At 38.1% G+C, this 25,403-nt stretch overlaps 1 protein-coding gene across 1 annotated transcript in view; it reads left to right on the top strand.

Annotated features, from left to right (window-relative positions):
• LOC135435176 (putative uncharacterized protein DDB_G0271606) overlaps window positions 1-25,403 on the top strand; it is a 35,849-nt gene that overhangs the window by 5,681 nt on the left and 4,765 nt on the right. The window contains exon 2 of the mRNA XM_064692095.1: window positions 22,952-23,134. Coding sequence (XP_064548165.1) covers window positions 22,952-23,134 — 183 coding nt within the window. The remainder of the gene's footprint in view (window positions 1-22,951; window positions 23,135-25,403) is intronic.

Raw genomic sequence — 25,403 nt, forward strand, 5'->3', positions numbered from 1 at the left:
GGCTCGTCAATCGTCAGGCACGGGGCGTGGCAGTTGTGGCCGCAGGTTAAAAGACGCAAATGAAATAAATGTGACTGTTGATTTTTGCACATTCTGCTTGTTGCAGCGGCAAAACTGAGCTGAAAATCGGACAGGTCCCACATAAATTTATCGAAGCCAGCCGAGAATTTCCTCAGCTGCGGCAAGTGTTGTGTATTTATTTTTAGTACAAAGTTGGCAAAAAAGAAAAAAAACATAAAGAAAAATAGCTTTATGTCTATATCTTTGTGGCGAGGCGCTGTCGAGAGGCATAGGAAAATGGCAGGAAAATTCGAGATAAATGGAAATGGGTTAAATCGCGCGCGCCCTCTTGATGTTTTATTCATAAGTTGCAAACGCACTGAATGAAATCAACTGAGCAAAGGCGCGAGCCAAAAACATATCAAAAACAATTTAGTTTTCATTGAATAAGAGGCACGAGAATTGCAGCATTTGCTATGCAACTATGCAACTATGCAACTGTCAAGGCAATTTGTGCAACGGTTGTGGCATGCCAAAACGAACTCTCGCAGCCAAGACACCGGCCGGCAATGGTGCGTGTCTCGGCTAGACCTAATTAAAAACCAAAACAAACAAATAAATGCCGCACTTTAATTGTTAAATTCATTTTCAGCGCTATTTCAATACCTCGCCCGACCCAATGCGAGCCAATCTCTCGCCGTCGCGTTATCTCCGATGAAACCGGGCACAGCTGCCGCTTTTAGTGGCACGCAGCAAATGTTAAATGTTGAAAGCATTCAAATCACAGCATTTTATCAGGCAGCTATCACAGGGAAAAAGTCTCCTAAAAAGCGAACATTTGTAGGGGGAACTTGTTTGTTAATCGCATGATTAGTAAACAAATTTTATAAATATATTCCAAAAAAAAATAACGTAGAATTTGTATTGGAAAAAACATTTTAGCCAGGAATGTTACACCCAAATATCTTTTTTTAATAATGTATTATTTTTCCCTTCCGAATTCTATAATTGGTCTACTTTTCATCATGTTTTATCTGCTTTCTTTTATCACGAATTATTGAAACCTTTTGACCTCAAAAACCTTAACCTTCTCCAAATCGGGCTCAACTCTTGATATATTGAATTATTAAAAATAATTTAGAAATTACAAATTCCTGTTTTATCGTAAAAGATAAAGGTACAAATTAAACCAAAAATAGTTAATATATTTATTAATATCATTAATATTAATATTTAGAAATAATTTAGAAAATTCAGATTTCACTTCAGATTCCTATTTTGTGAAGATTTTCAATTTAAACCCTTTTGTTTCGTAAAAGGAAATAAATAATTTATGAATATAAATAATAAACCATATTTTCGGGCAATTAAGAAAAACTAGAGAAGAACAACTTTAGTTTGTAAAAAACAATAAGCTTAAATTTTCCATTTTTTTTTCCAAACAATATTTGAATACATACGAAACATTTTTGCTTAACTGCGACCAAAGCTACTAGTGTATTGAAAGTTCAGCTTTAAGCAGAAAATTTTCGTTTTTGTTAGCTTTCAACAACAATTTGTTGCCGTTTGTTTGGCCTGTTCGTTTTGTAGAGCCAAAGAATGCGTTTAAAAAAGCCAAAGAAAGCAGTTGCCAACTCCAACTGACTGGCATTATCTACCTTATAGATAATACCCGGCCTTGAGCGGCGCATTGGGTGCAATCCGTTGTGCATTTTGGGCTTTGGCTGTGTGAAATTGTCGTCGCCAGCTCATTAGCCATTTGCCGTACCGGAAACTATTTGGCCATAATATTTGGTCATTTCTCCAGCTGCTGCTGTTGGCCAATTAAGCCATTTCCATGGCATCTCAGTCGCGGGCAATCTGTCCAGTGTGTCAGCCTTTGATTGACACATTGATACAGTTTGTTTGTTCGTTTTGGCCAACGGGCTGGACTCCGCTTTTGGCCAGCCTCTCTGCCAGTATTCGCGTTTAGGCCATCATTTAAATGCCAGTTAAAGCCGTCTGCAATGCGACTTCCAGCCATGGCCAAACAATTAGTTAGTTTGCCATTGAAAGCGTTTTTAACCAAAGTGGCTTCAAGTGCGTTGCCCAGGAGCCATGAAATTGCTTTGGGCTGCGTCAGGTGGGCCAGCTCGGAGCACGGCATGCCAGATGAGACCACAATTCCAGCTGCTGAAGTGGCCGTAATTAACATAAGTATGGCTGGCATGGCAATATCAATTGCCATAGAAAGCACACAGAAAAAATGATTGATATCAAATTGAAAGAATGAATGAAAACTACAGTAGACACTTTGAAATAAAATTGAAAGAATGATTGCATAGGCTACACTCGAAAAAAAAAATATACTCCTTACAATTAAATGAAATTCCCTACTTTTTGCTCATCACAAATTCGGAAACTATGCATCTATATATAGAAATTATGCTACACTCACAGTTGTACTAGAATTTACACTGAGAAAAAAACATGATTTTAATTATTATTCCTTAAAATTCGTACAATAGGTTACAGTTCTTGATTTTGGGAAATATAATAACATTTAAAGAACGCCAGAAGTTTCTTTTTTAGGAGTTTCGGAATATTTCCACCCGCAGGTGTGAAAAAAGTGGGGAAAACATTTGTATGTTTTCAATTGTTTGGGGAACTAAAGATTATTTTTCGGCTTACGATTTTCAACACAAGATTACGATGTGCGGAAATTGTTGATTCCAACTTTTGATTCTTTATTCAACATATGTTCAAATACAAGTGGAGTTCAAGATAGTACGGGAAGAATTCAATTTTCCACTGGCGGAAATTGGGTGAAAAAGTTATATCTAAGATTTTATGCGCAAAACTTGACAAGGGCTTTTTTTACTGACTTACTATAATAGTATAGTTTAGAATATTTTACCATTTTATCTTTAACTTAAATCAAACTTAAACTTTACCACACGCGAAAATCTCTCTCTATATATCATTTCATTATTTTTCTTTCTATTTTATTCAAAGAACCTCAACCCATTAACATATTCCCCATTTGTCTTCAGTATTTGGTTCGTTCAGTTCCTAACTTTTTTTTATGCTGCGCAATAAACTCAAATTGCGCATTGGTTGTTTTCCGTTCTTCTGCTCCCTGTTTAACTATTTTTCACACGCTTTGTCGAGAAGTCACCCCTATGATTCACAAACCCAAAAAAAAAAAAAAGAAGAGAAAAAATACAAATGAAAATTTCCCACAATATTATTATTAAGCACTTGCCAGGTCTGTGTCCTCCGCTGCGGCTTCTTGTTTAAATGCGTTTTAACTTAAACGCTGTTAATTTAGTTGTTACGCTTGAGACAATCCCAACAAACGGATCAAAGCGGATCTCTAGATAACATATGAGTATTAAAAGCTTTTCCCAGTTACATGAGCAATATTTTCACCAAAAGAAATGAAACCAAAATGTAGCGAGGGGGAGGGGCAGCTGGTGGTGGGGGGAATGGATGACGATATCAGCAATCCTTTTGATTTCTTCTTGAATGCTGTCATGTGTAATACAATTGCAGTACGTCATGCTACACAACAACAACAACAACAGCAGCAGCAGCTACAACGAAAGCAGCGCAGCTTTTAACTACCGTTGTTGTTGTTGCTGTTGTCGAGCTAGAATTTATTATTTCCGCCAACATGTTGCACGACAAAAAAAAAACAACAACATCGTTCCAAAAAAAGTAGAAAAAAACCAAATGAAAAAAAGAAGAGTTGACAGGCTGCGCTGTTCCATTGAGTCATACGCGCCGGCAGCGCAGCAGCAGAGCAACAGGTACGCATGCGCAACGCCGACGTCAACGCTGACGCTGCCGTTGTCGCTGACGCTGAGGGTGGCCGCTGAAGAGGAACGCAGCAAACGCAGCGAAACGCGTTCACTGCGGGCTGCTTTACTTTAATTTGGTCTACCCTGTAGTTGTTGTTATAGTTGTTGTTTCTGTTGTTTCTACTCTTGTTGTTGTTGTTGCCGCTGTTATCGGCGCAATTCCGCCTTTTGAAATTTGCTGCTCTGTTGAGCTTTTTTCTAGTTTTTACTTGTTTTGTTTTACACTTGATGAACTCTGCAAGGCAAATGCAATGAGAGCAGAGCGTGTGTATGTGTGTGAGAAAGAGAGAGAGAGAGAGAGAGTAGAGCGTGTGCACTTGTTGAAGCAGACGCTTTTGGTTACTTGAGCAGAGGTGGGAAGAGACTGAGTAAAAGAAAGATAACGAGAGCGAGGCGCAGGACATTTCAAACTGTCGATTAACATTAAATTAACATTAACAGCGGGCTTTTAACATTTCTCGCGAATTTAATGCAATAAACCCTCGACTCATTCAATTAGGGCTTAATTCTGGAGGCTTTAAAGCATTTAAAAATCTAAAATAAATACTCAAATATTAATGACCATAGTCTTGGCATATCTATGTCTAGAACGCTTTAAGTTACTTGAGCAGAGGTAAAAAGCGAGAGAGAGAGGGGGTGTAAAGAAAGATAGGAGCGAAGAAGTACAGGACATTACAAGCTGTAGTAGCATCGATTAACATAACATTAACATTAACAGCGACATTTTAACATTTTTCGCGACTCATTCAATTAAGGCTTAATTCTGTGCTTTTAAAAGCATTTAAAAATCTATAAAAATTGCTCAAATATTAATGACCATAACCTTGGCTTATCTTGAGTCTATTTGAATATATTTGCCACCAATACTGCAGTCTTATAACACTTTCCAATAAGTCACACCTTGGCGGCTCAAACTGAAGGTTTTTTATCATAGTTTCAATTACTCGTTAATCTGCAATTCGCATTCGCTTGAAGCGCTTCTCCAGCGTTTGTTTAAGCTGAGGCAAACAAACAAAATATAATAACAATAATGGAAAACAAAGCATTTCCTAGATCAAAGCAATCATCAGAAAATATCTGCACGCCAAGAGCGTATAGCAGATACAAAAATTCAAATCTGAATCTCAAACAATTTGCCATTACACTGTTATGGCAAATGCTCAAAACTAATTTCATGGCTTTAGTGTAAAGCTCAGTACAATAAAAGGCAACAAATTGAAATGCTCGTAATAAGGTCAAATGTGTTGCTCCAAAAAGGTCACGGAAACGTGGCTGCACTGCGCTATCTGGCTGTGGGTGGCCCGCCTCCAAATTTGAATGCAATGCAAAAAGCGCCCCAAGCGGCCAAAAGCGACGAAACGTTCCGATTGTAGAGCAACGGGCGGGTCGCAGAGGAGCGGACCGAGGAGACCGAGACCTCGGCAACGTCGACTTTGTCGTTGCAGCAGTCCTTTCCGCAAGCGAGACAAAACAAAAAGCAAACAAAGTGCTTCAAGGTATGTGACTGGGGCCAGTGACTGACTATACGATACCCTGTAGACAATTGTGGAGAAAGTAAAGGAAATATGGAAAGGAAGATAAATATGTAAAGCCCAATCAGCCATGGAGAGAGATGAAAAGTATATATATATAGAGGAGCTAAGTTCATGAATAATATTAGGTTTTATTCAAGTTTCCGTTTTGGACTATTGGACTTTGGCCTTCTGGCTATAGCACAAATAAGACAGAATATCTTGGTGTATTTCCAAGTTCTCAAAAGTTCGCTCTAATTGTGTATAATAACAAATTTTCTAAGCTTCTAAAACCTTCAATTTGAACTGAAAAAGTAACCCGATTCGCTTTGAATAAATATCTAGAATATATAATGTAAATATATTGAAATTGTAGATTGAACAAGAAAAAGGATATTTCTCAAATAATGTGAAGAAGGAATATTGATTATATTCATATTATAAAGCACCAATAATGAAATAAATTTAGTTTTTCAAGGATTCATTAGAATTTGAATTCGCATTCGCGAAATTTTCCATCTATTTCTTAAGCAGAGATCTCTAAGCAAAGATTCAGAGAATCTGTTCAGTATAAATGCTAATGAAACATTTTTCACTTGCCAATTCTCTGCTTTGGAGTAACACGACCCTTGAAGCTGATCAGGAAAATATAATGCCATAAATCTTTGTAGGATCTGCCTTCTTCCGGTGCTTTCATGCATTACGCCCCCCTTTTGGCCTTTTCGGCTACAGGGTACAAATAACTGAAAAACAAAACAATGCCAGAGAAAAACGTTGAAATAATGACAGCCCCAGGAGGGGGCTGGCTTTATTCTCTCCCACTCTCCCTCCCTCTCACTCTCTCTCTCTCCCTATTTTTTTGTTGAGTGTGTATTTGAATCTGAGGAGAAGGCTGCGCTGACAACTGTGGCTGATGCTGAAATCAAAACACGGCTACAAACAATGCAGCAGACAAAAAGTGCAACGCGCTGCAAGACAATGGCAAATGGCAGGGTAAGCCAGGTGGGGGCGGCGGCAGGGGGGTTAGAGTGCCAAGGGGTACGCATATTTGCTGTATGGCCATTAATGAAAATGGCCAACATGCGACTGCGTTGGGGCAGCGGGTCGTCGCGGGGCGACGGGGGCTGCTGTTGCAGTCGGTGGCCGCATTGTTTTCATTTCAGAAAACTGCTCCGTTTTCGCATGCTTAATTATGGCCATTGACATGCAACGTGTTGCACGGTGCCGCAGCTATGTGATAGACAAACTAATAAGCTTGGCATTGTTGTTTGCCACCAGAGAACTGAATGCAATGTGCCCGGCAGGCTACTCGAGGGCCCCATCAAATTAATCATGCGGTATCGCATTTCGCCAGCCATCGCAACACTCTCGTTTCGTAGTTACATTTATAGCTCAATTCGTTTGGCGGCTGTTGCCACCAATTTGTGCCGCATGTGCCACACTCGGCGGCACTTGCTGGCAATTTATGTTGTTTTTTTGGCTGCGACATAAATTACTGTGGGCAACATGGACCAGCATGGGCCGAGAGCTGAGCGGTTGCAGGCTAATAGAGTAAGGAGCTCTTTAAATTTAGACACTCACCTCGTTGTTGTTGTTGTTGTTGCTGTTGTTGCTGTTGTTGTCGCAGCCACTGTATCTGTATCTGCATCTGCATCCTCTTAGTGGCCCATAAATCAGCTGACTTTGGTTACAGTTTTGTTTACAAGCTGCCTGTACGCCATGCACATATTTTAATTAGTTTTTTTGCACTTCTTTCATGGGTGTTGTAGTAATTGGAATTTTCGAGATTGGCAAATAGGTACTTTTGGCTTTTAAGGAGTGTCAACAATTAGTTGGGTAACTTCCGTTAGTCGCATACGATATAAGCCATGAGTAATGGTTGTTAGATCTAGATGTGAGAAACCAATTATAAGACTTGCTTATGGAATGCCAAAAGGCTAAACACAGGTCATACGAAGAGATAAAGCATCTTACTACATACTATATACTACATACTACATACTACATACTACATACTACATACTACATACTACATACTACATACTACATACTACATACTACATACTACATACTACATACTACATACTACATACTACATACTACATACTACATACTACATACTACTACATACTACATACTACATACTACATACTACATACTACATACTACATACTACATACTACATACTACATACTACATACTACATACTACATACTACATACTACATACTACATACTACATACTACATACTACATACTACATACTACATACTACATACTACATACTACATACTACATACTACATACTACATACTACATACTACATACTACATACTACATACTACATACTACATACTACATACTACATACTACATACTACATACTACATACTACATACTACATACTACATACTACATACTACATACTACATACTACATACTACATACTACATACTACATACTACATACTACATACTACATACTACATACTACATACTACATACTACATACTACATACTACATACTACATACTACATACTACATACTACATACTACATACTACATACTACATACTACATACTACATACTACATACTACATACTACATACTACATACTACATACTACATACTACATACTACATACTACATACTACATACTACATACTACATACTACATACTACATACTACATACTACATACTACATACTACATACTACATACTACATACTACATACTACATACTACATACTACATACTACATACTACATACTACATACTACATACTACATACTACATACTACATACTACATACTACATACTACATACTACATACTACATACTACATACTACATACTACATACTACATACTACATACTACATACTACATACTACATACTACATACTACATACTACATACTACATACTACATACTACATACTACATACTACATACTACATACTACATACTACATACTACATACTACATACTACATACTACATACTACATACCACATACCTTCAAGTTGATTAGATCACGAACACAGCACACAAACACTCGACACTTTGTATGAATGCATAAAAACCTGCCGGGCTTACTTGAATTCTTGAGAATCGCGTAGTAGGGCATTACATTAAAAGACGTTTATTTTAAATGTGCAGCGCTGCGGGAAATTTACTAGAGACTGCCTTTCGTATAAGGAAACATACATACATATATATACGTGCATACATACATGCATACATGCATATATACATACATACATACATGCATGCATGCATACATACATGCATACATAGATACATACATACATTAATACGTACATTTATATACATTTCTGTAAAATACTTACTTTAGGCTGTGTATTGATCACATCTGACTCTTGTAGTTAGTCAGTTAGTTAGTTAGTCAGTTAGTTAGTCAGTCAGTTAGTCAGTCAGCTAGTCAAAGTAACTAAAGAATTAAATTTAATGATATCAACAATAGATTATGTTTCGAATGCCATGTCTCTACGATGATTTAACGACCTGTTCTAGTTGTACCCAAATCTTTAACTTGGTCGCGAGCTTTGATCTTTTAGCCATTTGATTGCAGCATTAAAATCCATTCTGTTTTAAGAGTTTGGCTCAACGCCCCCGCCCCGGCCGAAACCCCACTCAAAATCTCAGCTGCCTTCTGGCCAAATACGCCAACGTTCGCAGTGTGAGGCCCACTTGGCGCTAATGAGCCGCCGAGCAGGAGGCATTAAATAAATATTTTCATTTCAAAAAATTATTTAAGCGACCAGGAGACACACAAACACACAAGCACACGCACACACACATACAGACAGACTTAAAAATATGTGTTAAAAGGCAATTAAACGCAATTAGCCAATTAGCATGGGTCATCAGCAGCCAGCGCCAGTCGCCAGTTGGCGGTGCCCAAGAGCTGGCTAAGAGTTGCAACAACAATAATAATAACAACAACAACAACAACAACAAGTCACAAACATTAGCAACGACTTCCGTTAGAATCAAAAAAATAAAAAAAAACATATTTAAAATTGTGCGCGCCGTGTTTTTCATGTTTTGTTTTGGCTGTTATTTCACCCTATACCCTACTCAAATCAAAGAGAGAGCATATTGGCTTTGCTAGTGACATGCAAGCTGAGAAAACTGTTGAAATGTTGTGGCAACAGACCACAGTTTGAAAGTCACTGCTTTAACAGTTAACAGTCTTAAAGTCAGCCCACAATCGAATAGATTCTCGCCAACTAGTTGTACTGCGAACAGAGTATTGCGCAGTCGTGTGCAGCCGACACACAAAGTTCTCACTCGTTTTTTCTGTTTTCCACTCTCGAGCGTGCAAATCGCTGTCCCAATTTTTCAAGCATAAAAACTGACGACCACCAGAAATAGAGAGCCCAAGAGCTCATGAAGTTGCCCAAATATGCCTAGAGAAAAAAAAAAATAAAAATAAATAAAAAATAATAATAATATTTTATTTTGCAAGCAACAAATGCGAGTAGACAAATAAAAAAGAATTATTATGCAATTTCTGAAGTTGGCTCTTTATGAGCATGATAATGCTTTTTGTCGGCCATTTGGATAATAATCGCGAGTTTATTATTATAAGGTGTGCGCTTCGTTGGGCAAGCAAAAGACTTGGATATGACCCAACCAGAGGCTAAGGAACCTATTTAATATGCTTGAGATGGGATCAGTTGGGAGATTGGAGCTTGGGAGACGCAGGCAGAGAGCTGCTTTAGAACAGAAAGTTGCTTGGGGCAGTCTTTATACCAAATTTCGCAACTTAAGAAGAGATCAGCTGCGAGATGGTGAGAGATAGATATATGGGAAGAGTGGAAAAGACCTGGCAAATGTATTTAATGTGCTTGGGATGGGCTTTGTTGTGCGCTCAGAAGATAAATTTGCTTTCTATATGCTTCTAGCGACTTCAGTTGTAAATTAGACAGCAATAGAAAAAATTCGGATAGTCCAAGTAAAGCCGAAGAACTTGGTCAATATGCTGGAACTGGGATTTGTTGTTGATAAAATATATTTATAAGCTTAAATCTGTTTTCTTCCAGCTTTGTATTAAATTTCCTCAGCTTTAGTTAAGGAGAAAGATAGAGCAAGGGCGGAAGAGTGTGACTTGATATGAGCTAACACAAGCCAAGAAACTTACTCAATATGCCTGAGATAGGTCAATTAAAAGTTGGGGAACTTCTATTTTCTTTAAATAACATAATATTAAAATTTATAAAGTTGGATAAGTTCGGCTGTAGGATAGAAAGAAAGGTGGATAAAGTCTGAGATTAGGCGCCCTATAAAAGAGAAGCTTATTATATGGAAAACTTTTTTGTTTATCAAGTTTTTCTAACCAAAGCCTATAATGCTTACCTATGAGTCAAATTTTATCAATATCGCGCTACTATATTATATAGCACTATAGGAATAAGCGGTCGACAAATGAGTTTTTGTATGGCAAAATAATCTGTTAAAGATATTTTCATCAAATTCTGCATTTACTAGCATAATCTCACATATCTGCAAAGCCGTTAGGCAAATGTCTACAAGGGTATTCAATTTTCGGCATGCCGCAGATACTCTTACTTTCTCGTTATACCAAATTTTATAATGCATTAGTTGATTTTTTTCAAAGTGCTAAATTTCACAAATTTATGATGGGATCAGTTCTTATATAGGAAAAAGAAATTTAATTTAAGATGGGATCAGTTCTTATATAGACAAAACGAAAGAAAAGTATGCAGATAAACAGATAGACGAGTGCAAAAAAAGAAATCGGCATAGTTTCTACCTTCTTTGGACTATTGTAATACCAAAATTTCGCAAGATAAAATGGGCTCGGCTGTAAGATATGAACAGCAAATGGCTTTCTGCTCATTAAAGACTGTCATAAAACCAAAAAAAAAACGAAAAAAACTTGACAACTTTCAGCCATTGTATCCGATGCCTACATCAAGTCCATATATCGAGCTCTCTAGTGATCAAATTGAACGTGTCTCTTGTGCAGCTCTTTTCGCATATGAATTTTTGATTAGACAGTTCGTTGAACTACGTTGCCTTCAAATGGAATTCTGCCGAAAATCGCGTATAAATGAGCGATATATATACACATAATGTATGTACCGAGCATCGCGTGTGTTTTTATAAATCATGTAAGATCCTCAATAAGTTCGCTCCTCCCAAATCGACGACGCGTTCAGCATTTTAAAAGCAATTTCCACAGCTATTTAAGTTTATGTGCGATTTTGAAAATTTATGCTAACGGGCACTCAAGTTTTATGGCTGCCCCTGCAAAAGCGCCCGAGTGGGAACTGAAGCATATGCTATAGCAAAAAAAAGAAGAAAACAATACAGTTTTACAGTTTGCGTAAACAAATTCTCAACAATATCTAAACTCTGGCGACTTTAATAAATCCTTGACATTAGCCTGTCGAGCCACCCACCAGCTTGTATATAGTTTTCGGCTTAGTCTGCAGGCAGCCAAGTGAACCAATTAAATTGCAGTTGCAAGCAGGAGAAACTCAGTTGCGGCGACGTGTCAGTGTCGGTTGCAGCGTCCGTGGCAAATTAATGTTACTTCACACACTGAATTATGAGGTTGCCACAAGCGGCGCATAAATAAAATCAGTCTACCGAACTCAACGCCGACACGACCCAAAAGAATCAAAGCACACACACCCATGCACAAACACACCTGCAAAGTGCAGAAAGCAAAAATTGTAAAAAATTGCACGAGAGAAAAGTGATACGGAGCAGGAATACCCTTTCGGGAAAAAAAAAAATCATGATGGTAGCTAATATGCTTAGCCCACTTAAGTAGAATATTTCAAATAAGAATTTAATAGTTATATAATTGGTAATGATAATGAATAATAAGAATAATAATATAAATAATAATAACAATAATAATGACAATGCTAATGATAATGAATAATAATAATAATGATGATAATGATAATGAATAATAATAGTAATTGGGATAATGCATAATAATAATATTGATAATGAATAATAATAATTATAATGATGATAATGAATAATAATAATTATAATGATGATAATGAATAATAATAATTATAATGAGGATAATGAATAATAATAATAATAATAATGATGCTAATGATAATGAATAATAATAAAATAATAATAATAATATTATTTATAAAACTAAATATAATACCCATAACAGTAATAATAAAGATAATTAATAATAAATTAAATGTTAAAAATCTCCACCGACTGTCCCTATACAATATAGTGCTCTGTTGTAGTGATCTGCTCGATTTCGACTGATATAATAGTCACTACAGGAAAAGTTAGTCTTACAAAGTTTCAGCAAGATAGCTAAACTAAAAGCGGAGCTCGCATGGGTTAGTTAGACTCTTCTCTCTATATTCCAGCCTAAGATATACACACTTTCGTATGCATACGATTTTCAATGTGCTTACTTCAATGCATTACCCATTACGTAACAAAGTCGTAATACGCCTTGCCGTAATGTAAACCATCTAAAAATGAGAAAAAAAAAAGGGAAGAGAACTTTTGTTCGCGTCGTCATCAGCCATAGTCGCTGGGGCGCTGAGCTCATCACGTATGCAGGGCGCACATTATGTTTGGATTTTTTTTTGGCCGCCCCGTTCCCTGCCATGTTACAGCCGAAAGCAGCGGTAAAAATTTGCCGCACGAGTGTCGAACCTATTTGTAGTTATCAGAAAATTAAAAAGAACGTGCGCCAAGGGGAGGCAGGTAACGGCAGGGGCTGAGTCGAGGCAAGGCGGCGACGCGCAGTCGTGCGATTCTAACTGTGCTTGGCAGTAAGTGAAATAAATTTGTGAGAACAAGGCTCCAATGTTAAAGCCAATGGGCAACTTTGGGCTTCCAGCTGCACGACCACTCGTTGCTCGCTCCCTCTCTTTCTCTCTCTCTCTCTCTCAATCTCTTAAAATCAAAGCTTGTAAAACTGTGCGTACATAAGGTCTACGCCACGCTTCCCCCACTAACAGCTGTGCTGTGCTTTCGTGCTCTGCCTTGAGCGCATTACACTTAAAAGCAGCGCAAGCTTGGCACGTTTTACGATGCCAAACATCGCCCAACTATTGATTTCAATTTGCATTTAATGACTTTATAAGAGAGCATAAAAGTTGAGAACAGCAACAAGCGATTAAAGTAACATATCGCTTACAATAACGATAACCGCAGTTATTGTCTCAGCCATAATATTGCTTGTGGTTGACAGAAAGCCAACAACAATTGCAATCAATGCAAACTTTTCACCTTGAAAACGCATTAACTGACCACACTTACTCAATACTTATTCACCCACATAAGCATCAAGAGAGCACACTCTCACGCACACTCACCGCGCTGCCGGGCAGTGCATGTGGGCGATGAATTTAATGCTGGTTTATGTTCATATACAAATATGTATGCAAGCAAATGTTGATTAACATGCTGTGGCTGGGCAGGCAAATTCGCCACGCCAACATCTCAGCTGAAATAAAGTGAGAGTAAAACTGAGTTGAGTATTTGAGCGGCACTTGAGTATTAGATCATGGTCAATAAATATCAGTATTGAGTGGAAATTGCCTGCTCCTTGAAACAGTGACATCCAACAGCGTGAGGTAGCAGACGTTATGTATTATAATTTGTAGGCCCATCGATAGTTAAACAATTTTCAAGTTCCGTTCGGTGCTTTTGCCTGTTGTGCTTTGCATTTCCGTTCTGCGTGCATGACAGGCACTCCCCACACGTCCGACGCTTTGGTTGGTCACCGAAGGCCATTGGCTTTGGAAAAGCCAAGCTGAACAGGTCCGCAGCCCACCTGTGCCAGAATATGCCATTCACAGATCTCGCGCTCTGTTATGCAGTTTGAGCAGCACTGGGCGCTACCTTCGTGCCGGCTGAATTGATTGGGGCACTAGGCAGCTGATAATTGACGTAAAAAAAAAAACAAAAAAGAAAAGGTTAGTTCGGGCCAAATTGCTAACAAAAAAATTACTAAGCATTTTCACAGCCAGTTGGGCGAAAATTGAATTTTTCGCTGTGCTGTTGCGAATTTGATGGCTTTTGAAAGGGGTCTCTAGAAAGCCGCTGCTTGTATTCCCCCCCCCCCCCCCCCCCCTCCGTCAACCCGTCAAAATCCATTTTGAATTTTTTGTGTGTAATTTCAAGCGTATGAAAAGAACTTCAAAGCGTCTGCATTAAACGCTTGGCAGGCGTTGTCAGCGATGACGATGCGCCATTCGCCCAATTGGACCCGAAACCGTTCCGTTGCCAGAACCTGCCCGAGGGATATGCTTCAGACGACTAGGTATACGTAAAGACCTGCTCGCCTCTATTAATTCAATTAAATTCCGCTGCTTTCAAATTCAAAGAACAATATTGTTTTCGGTGTTGCTTTTGTGTGCGCTGTTGCGCCTTTATTTTTTGAAAGTTTTCAAGCCGCAACCAAAAACAACCACAAGCGAAATTAATCAATTTAAGCGTAATCAAACCATTTGCGTGATTTGCAAAAAGAAAGAATAAGTAATATTTAGATGGCTAAAGAAAAAAGCAACTTGCGAACATTTTTGAAGTGCTGGCTGTGGCCGCGGGCGCAAACCAAATTGAAGCTACTTCAAGCTTGCGAAATGCTGGCAGCACAAAAAATGATAAAAAAAATGAATTTCAATTGGCTAAAATGGGACAAGAGAAAAAATCAAACTCAAGAGACAGCGCCAAATTGACAAAATGTAACAATAAAAAATAAAATCAAACAAATAAACAAGAGAGTAAGTAAATATTGGGCATGCCGAAGACTTAAAACCTTACGGTTTTTCAGATATGTATGCAGAGTTTGAACAAATATCTTGAAATAGAATATTGTGCACTTCAAAAACCCATTTTCGACCGATTCTTTCTATAGTGCTATATAATATAGCAGTGCGATATTGATAGGCATTGGCTCATAAGTAAGCGTCATAGTTCAACTAGTAAATGTTTGTAAATGTTTTGTCAAGTTATCTTAATAAACAAAAAAGATATTCAGACAACTTTACTTTTGTTCCTATGGCAGCTATATCATATAGAAGTCCGACGTTGATAATATTTGGCATATACATATGTTCGGAGCATGAGGAGACTTATAAATGCCGAATTAGTCAAGATATCTTGATAAACAAGTGCCTCCGTTTCGACCGATTGTGCCTATAACAGCTATATGATAAAGTTGTCCGATCCGGCTGGCTGCGACATATTTACTGAGAGATTAGTTCTTATAGAAACAGACATGCGGACATGGCTATATCAACTCGGCTGTTAATGCTGATCTATATATATACTTTGTAGGTTCAGAAATGTCTTATTCCATGCGTTACACATTTGATGACAAAATTATGTCACCCTCTACAAGGGTATACGAGATGTGCTTATTATTTAAAAAAAAAAATATCCAAATAGATAGAGATATATATTATATCTATAAACGTGCAAAAGAAAAGCCCTAATTTGCAAATAGTGTTACCTAATGTTGATATAATAAATCGTTAAGAAATTATATATAATTGTTTTCAATTTCCAATAAAGTTGCTTAAAGTAACAAAAGTATCTCAATTGAGCAAAGAACTAAAGACCTTAAATCTTTTGTATTTTAATTTTAAAATCAAAAATCAAATTTAATGAACAGACAATGCCCCATTCTTCGTGTAAATCCTTTCAGTTTTAGCCAAGTTTTGTGTGTTTCGATGGGGTAATTAAAACTTTGTAGCTTTTGTTGTTGACATATTCGACATTTTGTGGAAATTGCCAGTGTATTTTACATTTAATTAAACAGCGACGCGTTGGACAACAATTGAAATTGATTGTGCGTAAAGGCAGACAACAAAAGGCCGCCAGCCGCGCCCACAACGCCCACAGCACAAAGACCGCCAAACAAAAGGCGGGCCACAGTTGGAACAGTTCGACAGCCATTAGGGCGCCATTTAAAATGGCAGTCGTCCCCTGCTCCCCTTCCCCGGCGTTGCCCACCCCACAAAAAATGTTTAACAAAGCGTTTGCCGTGGTTCACTGTCAATACAATTGGCCTGAAATGGAATGCGACACGGATACGCACAAGGTGTACCGCGAGATACTTGCAACAACAGACGGCGAGCTTGAGAGATTGACGCTGCTGGCTAGTTAATCAGCAAAGCGTTGCCTAATGAAGGTCAAATGTGTTGACAAAAAAATAAGAAAAAAGAAGAAGACTGCGTCTGGAGTCTGTTGTCAGCCAGTTGTTATATAGTTGCTTTTTACGGGCGGATATCGAAATGCGTTCCACTTCGCAGCGCGTGCATTTCAGCTATGCGCGCCCCATCATTTGTATCTGTATCTGACAGATGCACACACACACACACACACACACACGCACACTCACATGATGAAGCGCTAATAGCGGCAATTAAACAAGACAACGCGTCGTATGAGTAACCTAAATTTGTTTAAACTAAACCCTGCTCCCTTCCCCTGCTCCCTCCCCCTCACACACAAAGACGTGCCACATCCGCGGAAGTTGCCACAAACGACGTGCAAATGGTTTTCGTCTTGACAACAATTAAACGAAATGCCTCAAAATAACTACGCAAAATGGCAATAATAAAAAAGACATTATAATAATAATAATAATTATAATGCTACGTAATTATGCTCAATAATAAACGGCAATCAGTTTTTGAGGCAACTGTCGATTGCGAAAAAATGCCGGACAACAATTGAAGTTTTCAGTTTTCAGTTTTGTCATTGTTGTTGTGCGCACTCATGTGAGAAAGTTGTGCCAAATGCAGATTTTACTCTAATGATAATGTACCAAATGATAAAGCAACACATCGACTTTTTTTTTTTTACCCCCCCGCACCAACATTTTCCGTTTATACCCCCATTGAAAATGAAAATTGTAAAGGGTATAACTGGCTTTTAACTGGCAAAAGGAGGTCAATCGGTTGTCAACAGAGTGTAAGCATTGGGCATTAGTATATGCACACTTTTGAATGTCACGTTAAAGCCCTCCAAATTTCAGATCGGACTTTATGAACCGAAGTTAAAAAGAATGCATTTTATATAAATAGTAGGAAAGAAGCACAAGCACACTCTTCTAGAGAGTATTATAACTATGATATGAAATGTTTAACGCATAGAAGAAGACATCTTCGACCTCATAAAGTACATATATTCTAGATCGACATCAAGAGCCGAGTTTATATAGTCTATATGAACTTTTTCTCAGTTTTAAGGCTATCGTCTTTTTGCAGGCAGTACATATGTTAAAATTGGACAAATCGGAGCACTATATCATATAGCCGCCATAGGAACAATCGGTCGAAAAGTAGGTTCTTATATGATTTTCAATATATCTTAACCATACTCGGTATTTACTATTTTTCCTTTGCTTCTTAGATACGAGCAAAGCATTATGAATATTATGAAAAGGTTCGGTCTGCAAGGGTATTAAATCTTCGGCGTTTGCATACGCATAGACGGCAATTGGAATGGGTATCTGCAAGTCTTGCACTCCCAACTGGAGCACTTTTGTTTTCGACTGCAAATTTCAAATTTTCAACTTCACTTTTTGTGCTTTAGCGTTGAGTGCGTTGCGAATGGCTTTAGTGGGCGGTTTTATTATTATTATTTCATTTTTTTTAAGAGTGCATATAGTTGTAATGACATCAATTTGCTGAGTTGTTGGTCAAGCCTAAACAATTTGTGTGGCATTTTGTCGGCTTTGTTGCCTTGAAGCACGGCCCACAACTTAAGGGGGAAAAGTTGCCACATTTAAATTTCTGATGGCATTGAATGTAGCTGCTGCAATTGTGGCCTGGGCAAATCTAATATAACAATGGCTTTAGATATGCCATATGCGATATGCTACGCTTTGTATTTATGCTTATTTACATTGTGTAATTTTAATATTTCTTATAAATCACGTTGCAAGCCAAAAGAAATCTGCCTCTAACAAAGGCTGCTTTTAATATAAAACTAAAGTCAATATAAAAGTGAAGCTTGCCAGGCGAAACTTACGTTTGTTTCACCAAAAAACTTAAAAACTTAAGTTAACAGAGATGTTTCAACAGTTTTGTGTTAACAGCACTTTAACATTTAATAGGAGATAGCCTGTGCCTAGATCTGAATAGATCTAGATCTATAGAAATATACATATGTATGTGTAAATATGGACTTACCCAGCAATACTCACGATTATTTGATTGTCATCCATTAGAACGGGGGAGACAAGCTTTAATATATATTTAGATCACTGAAAAGAAGTAGAACAAAACGGATTAGAATAAAAGCAGGAGCAAGAATAATAAAAAAGGAGAACGGAAGAAAGGGAAGTGAAGATAAGAAAGACAAAAGGATAAGTGCATGCATATAAATACACATGCATACATTCAAACATTTATACGTTCCTTTAAGGTTGGACCACCTCACTCGTAATGAAAGCACGAAAATCTGCTAGGCTTCCTCGAATCTATGAGAATCGCATAGTAGGGCTTTATTTTCAAATACGTCCTTTTTAAAACTGAAGTGCAGCTGGAGACAATGTTGATCTGCGTTTGTTATATGTTAACATAATGCATATATGCCTTCACATAGTGAAGGCTTGAAAACTTGCAAAGCTTACTTGAAATCATGAGAATCGCATAGTAGGGCATTTTATAAAAATCTGTTTACTTTAATTTTACACCACAGTGCAGAGTTAAATTGGTCTGAGCTTGATATAAGAGAACATCCATGCTTATATAGAAAACACATACATACGCATATACATACATACATACGTACATAGATACATGCACTCACACATACATACACCCACACATCCTATCACTTTAAAGATATAGTTATCTATGCATGTACATGTCTTGCTGTGTCGACTTCATTTCATTTAAATTAAAATAATACCACAACCTTTTTCCCCCGCCCAACTTCCTGTTTGGCCTGAATCTGTAGCTGTTTCTGGCCCAGCAGCAGCAGCGACAACTTTATTGTGCACACATCTGTTTAATCAGCAGCAACATTTAACTTCATCATGACGATCAGCAACAACAACAACAGCAACAACAACAAGCAACAGCATCATTCCATTTCCAACCATTCCGCTGGCAATGTTTTTTTTTTATTTTGACCCTTTTTCTCTCGTTTCAGCTACTTGACGTTTTGAACACCCCCGCTGTCTTTCTCTCGTTCACCCTCTCTTGCTGTCTCTTTTAGCCATTAATTCTAGTGCAAAACAATTTAAATAACAAGTTGGTAATGGAGCCGCATCTGGCCTGGGAATCTTCACTGTGCCACATGTGGCAACCCTTTGCCGCACTTGTTGCCGTTGTTGTTGTTGTTGGCCAGGCAACAAAAATTACTGGAGCATGGAATTGTTTGTTGTTGTTGATTGTTGTTGTTGGTTGTTGGCGCTGATTTAAAATGCAGATTTCTTTTGCCAACTCAAAGCTGGCAGCTTTGCTGAGGTTTCATTGCATTGCGCCGTATAAAATAGCACATTGATGAGCTTCCAACTGGAGCTGCAACTGCAACTGCAACTGACACTTGCCACCAAGTGCAGCTCCCTGTTCTCCTCGCTGTTGTTGTTGTTGTTGTTGCTGCTGCAGCAATTGACATTTGTTGGCTGGCAGCGTCAAATTTGCATGCCAAAAGCCATTTGCAACGAGGTCGTCGCCTGTTTATGCGAATTGTAACGCGCATTTTAATTAGATTTTGATAGAATGCAAGGGGAAGAGACTGGGAGAGGGGTGTTGGATGGTTCGGGGATTAGAACTGCGATGCTGCTAGCTCGGCTCTATGCAGATTGGCTTACAGCTGCCCGCAAATGTGAGCGTGTTTCTAATAATATAGCCCAATGCAAAACTTTGGGAAATGGATTTTTAAAGCGTCACACGAGCTGCATAAATTTAAGACCTGGCTATAAAGGGCTCAAATGCATTATATAATTGCGATAATTAGCATAAAAAGCAACGGTATTACATACATTTTATGCAAATTTATATAAACATAATATATCATATGCATTATCTGGCATTACATAAAGTAAAAAATAGTTAAAGACTTGATTGGTTTATTCAAAAGCGCAGAAATACCTGTTTTGTTTATTCCAACTGGCAGAAGCGACGAAAATATTAAAGAGGTGACTTTTTTAACAATTTAATTTAACTTGTTACTATGAAAAAGTAATATATTAGAAGTAGTTTTTTTACATTTTCGGTTGATCCTCATTGAAGCTTAAGAAAAGTCTTGAACACAGTTTTAATAAATTTTAAAAAATTCAAAACTATACCAAAAGTGACTAAGTGAAGCTATGTAAGAAAAAACGGTTTAAAACGTGATTAATGTTTAGAAACTTTAGAATTCCATTAAAGTACATGACCTAACACACTTATCTAAAGATTTTTGTCAGTTTCAATAATGTCATGTCTCTATATAATTAGAAAATAAAATAAATGTAAAATATTAAGAAGTTAAAATAATATTTAAAGAGAATTGAATAACTTAAGGAAAACTGACCAAGTAATATTTTTTGGTTATCATGATTTAATATATTCTAAACCTTAGTAACGGGAAAGAACTATTATTTTTTTTCTTTTCAGTCTGTTTCGAAACCTTTGTTAAATAAATTAGGTTAACATTGAATTATAATTCAGTTGGCCGCGATTTGATTTATCACATTCTCATAAATTATTTCTCATATGTAAATTACTAAAGCGTTTGTTCACAAAAATCTATTTTCCCAAATGAAGCGCATTTTGTAATTTTGAAAATTTTCCCAGTCTTTTGCTTTTATGTGCCGCCTGTCTCACTTCTAGTTTAATTAGTGAGTGCACTTTTATGGTAATTTTACCACAATAAGTTCAAAAGATTATTTATAATGAAAAAAATACATGCATTAATTAATAAGCGTTCAACTGGCCGCAAATTGAGTTGGCGGTGGGCGTGGCCAGTTGACCACAAGGCCAACCGCAAACGGCAAATTTCGCTGTGGCCGCGCGGTAATTGAGATTGTGATTGGAAATTAAAGTGTTTACTTTCAATCAAGCTGATTTTTAAAGCAAATGAGCTGAAACGATGCGACTAGCTATAGATGTACATATATAAACTATATTAAATGGGCATTTGTATAACACTTTGTTATAAGGCTTCTTTGCATATTTGCTTAACAAACGTAAATAAAAGCCTTTGAAGTGCATTTTCTCATCTCTTTATATATAACTGCCTACGTTGATTTCATCTTTGGGTTTTTTATACCCTGAACCCATTGAAAAGCATCTCCGACCTCATAAAGTGTATATATTCTGGAGCATCAACAGCCGAGTCGATCTAGCCAAGTCCGTCTGTCTGTCCGTCCGTCCGTCTGTCCGCTCGTCCGTCTGTCCGCTCGTCCGTCTGTCCGTATGTATGAACGCAAGGATCTCAGAACCTATAAGAGCTAGAGAAATTTTAGCTGTAGGTCCTCCTAGTCCCCGCGCAGATCGTGTTTGTTTCCGATATTCGATAACTTGCCCCGTTTTCGAGTAATCGATCAAAATCGATATCGTAATCCTGTTTTTTGAGCAATTTCGGCAAATAATATGAGCTAGAGTTACCAAACTTGACATGTAGCTTCTAGAATAGTATATATATATCAGGAATCTTTCATTTTATACCTATCGCCTGTTGGAAGAAAAGGGTTCGGGGTATCCTCTAATCGGGAGCTACCGCCTAGAACCTCTTACTTGTTAGTCGATGGAAAAGTATTATTTAAAATGTTTAGCACGCAACATGCCACGCGCAACGCCGGGTAATACCCGCTAAGTTCGTATACAGCTACGATAAATTCTATTTTCAGCTCTTTACAGTCCATTTAAGAGTCAAACTTAACTCGTCTGTGATAATATTTGAGTTTGTTTTCTTTTTGTATTGTGGGTCAAAGTCTTTGAAAAAATGACGTTATAAAAGAAAAAGTAAACCATGAACATAAAAAAATATAAAATGTATCAAAAAAAATGTTGTTATATGAAAAACAAAAACATGGCCCATAACTGACAAACGGGTTCTGGCAACAACAACAACAACAACAACGACTAAAATAAAAAGCCTCGCTTGACTAAATGTTAAACATTTTAAGTATACCAGAAATTTATTGCCTACACATTTTTCTGTTTTTTTTTTTTTTAATTTAGTGTGAAAAAAAAGCTGTGGAAATATATAAAAATTAATAATGAAAATAATAAAAAAAAAATGAAAGAAAATTGTGCAGAAAAAACATTGTGAAACAATTTCTCTAATTAATTGTACAAACGGGCGGATTTTGGTTTGGTGTTTGCTTTATTTATCTAGCTATTTTTTTTTTTTATTGTATATTTTCCGCTTTTGGTTATGCGCAAAAGCGGAATGCGCAACGCAACTGGCAGCCGCTAGTGGCGCCGCCAAATGTGGCTGGCTGCAAAGGCGTGTGTTGCCTGCCACCCAGAGACTGGTCAAATTGCCAATCGGCGCGACAACATTTTTGAGATGGCAAAACTTTAGCTAATTTAACGCTCATTTTTACTATTCGCCGCTTTTTTTCCATTTTTAATCTGTTGACAACATTTGCAGGATGCCAGTCATGTTGCCGCACCCAACAACAACAGCTGCAACAACAACTACAACAACAACAACAGCAGCTTGCCACAGCAAGCGGCAGCAGCAGCAGCAGTTGCCGCACATGAGCAAACGTTAAATGTCGAGGCTGTCATATTGCAAAATCAGGTGGACACATTGCAATGGCAATTGAAGCAGGTGAGTGCCAAACAAAAGACTTAAAACACAAACTTGACATGAGAGTCGCAAGACTTAAGACACAAACTTGACAAAAGCATTGCTGCTAGTCTAGACGCCAGACTCGATAGACAACGGCGACACACAAAACGTGACTTCAACGCTCACTTTACATGCTTGACTATGCAAAGGCTGTGTTTGCCTTCCCCTCCACCCCCCCCCCCCCCCTTACTGGTCTCTCCTCTGCCCTGCCTTGTGCTCCAAATACCTTCAACTTCAACCTGTTCGCCTGACTTGTCTCTCCCTCTCTTGCTCTGCATTGTCTTCGTTCTGGGCAGCTTGTGTTCTCACGCCTAATACACTCATAATTAACAGAGGAAAAGAGAGAGAGAGAGAGAGAGAGAGGGAGAGACGTTGTCATGGCCGTGACCGCACACCTCCCTCTCACTCACCCCTTGCTCCTTTGTGCTTTCAGCGCCGTGTTAAGTGGCCTTTGTTTTGTTCTGTTTTCTTTGTATCTCATTTTGTGGCATTTCCTTGATTTGTTTTTCTTTTCTTTGATTTCATTTAAGTTTCTCGCTTCTTCTTGTTGTTGTATGTTGTCCGGCTCCGGTTACGGACAGCCGGACTGTCAGGGCGACGTCCAGCCACATCCACAATTAGGCGGCACATTCTTTTTAACGCTTAATTATAGAGCCCGGTGGTCGTCAAGTTGCCAGCTCACCTCAGCCCGGCTCCATGCCATATACCATTTGATTCTATTCTCCTCCATTCTGTTCTGTTCAGTTCTGTTCTGTTCGGCGTCTCATTGTCTTTTGGCCATTTCCTCAATGGCTTGAAACTTTTGCGGCATTAATTTTATATTTCCTCATACAATAGATACTTGGCGGGGTTTTATCTTTTATTGACTGCTGTTGTATAACTGGCAAGGCATATAGTAAATGCCAGCCCACTGTGCGTGCAATCGATATTCCTGTCAGAATCTAAAGAAAGCAACTGCTTAAATTGATTATAATTAAGCCAAACGGACTAAGGAACTTAAAATGCAAAAAACAAACGAGTTTCTTCGGTCAGAATACAAAACCCAAATGTTAATCGAAAGAATTTTAATTTCTAACCATAAATTTGCCACCCAAGGGGCGCGTCTAATTGATCAGCTTTATGTTTGGAAAATAACAAGTCGTAAAGTATTTGGGTCGCTGACTTGTTGGCAGTTAACTAACCTGGTTAATGTCTAAGCGCAGCTTGTGCTCAATACTCTTCTTCTTCTGCTTCTTGCCATGCTTTTCAATTTCCAAGCCATATTTGAACCGTGCTGACCTTCAACTTTCTCATATATGGCAAAAGACGCGCGGCATCTGCTGTGTTTACACACATTGCAACACTTTCAATCAACAAACTGATTTCAGATTCTATAATTCATCAAGTTGCAACAACAGCAACAACAACAACAATGGCAAAATATTTACGCTTTCATTTTGATTTAATGCGCTTTAAATGCGCCTCAATGAAGTTGGCTACGCGTGGAAAGCGCTCGACGAGGCGGCAGAAAATTGCAATCTAATCAGTGATAAATATTTTCCACACTTCTCTCAAGCTGGAATGCCGCCGGAAAACTTAGCCAAGCCAGAAAAACTGGGTTACACAGCAGCCAAAGGCGGTCAGCAGCAGCAGCAGCAACCGGCAAAAAAATAACAACAACAACAAAAACAACAGCAACTACAACTTCATTAAACAACAAACAAATCATGAACGAAGCGTGGGCTGCAACCGGAGACCACAGCCAAGTCCCAGACACGAGAAGCACAGCCTGAGCCCGCTTTGATTGATGGCGTCGATTGATTGAAGGCAGGAACTTTAATTTATGCGCAACCGTTTTTCATGTATGTGAGTGTGCGTGTGTGTGTGTGTGTGTGAGCGGATGCTGGCGCAGCTCTAGATGGGTTTTTAATGAACCTAAATTGTGGACAGAAAATGCCAAAGATCCACCACGAATCTGGCCCAAACTCAATACGTTTTTAGTCTGACCAACTTGGCTAACCAAATGCGCTTTAACGAATTCAACAAGGCAGTAAATGCAACAACAACAACAACAACAAATACACTTTCACATGAAGTCCGCATAGCTCATCAATCTAAATTTGCCTATGCTAACTCAGCTGAGTTGCTGCAACTTGCTGCAGCTGCCGGTTTTTATTACAGCATCTAAATAACTTGGCAACACTCGAATCGAATGACTATAGCATATAGCTGCCATAGAAAATTGGCTTCAAATTGGCTTCCTATATGC

The sequence above is a fragment of the Drosophila montana genome, unplaced genomic scaffold (assembly GCF_035044405.1).
Source record: "Drosophila montana isolate Dmon_TW-CO22-7 unplaced genomic scaffold, ASM3504440v1 contig_3526_1, whole genome shotgun sequence".
Classification (NCBI taxonomy): domain Eukaryota; kingdom Metazoa; phylum Arthropoda; class Insecta; order Diptera; family Drosophilidae; genus Drosophila; species Drosophila montana.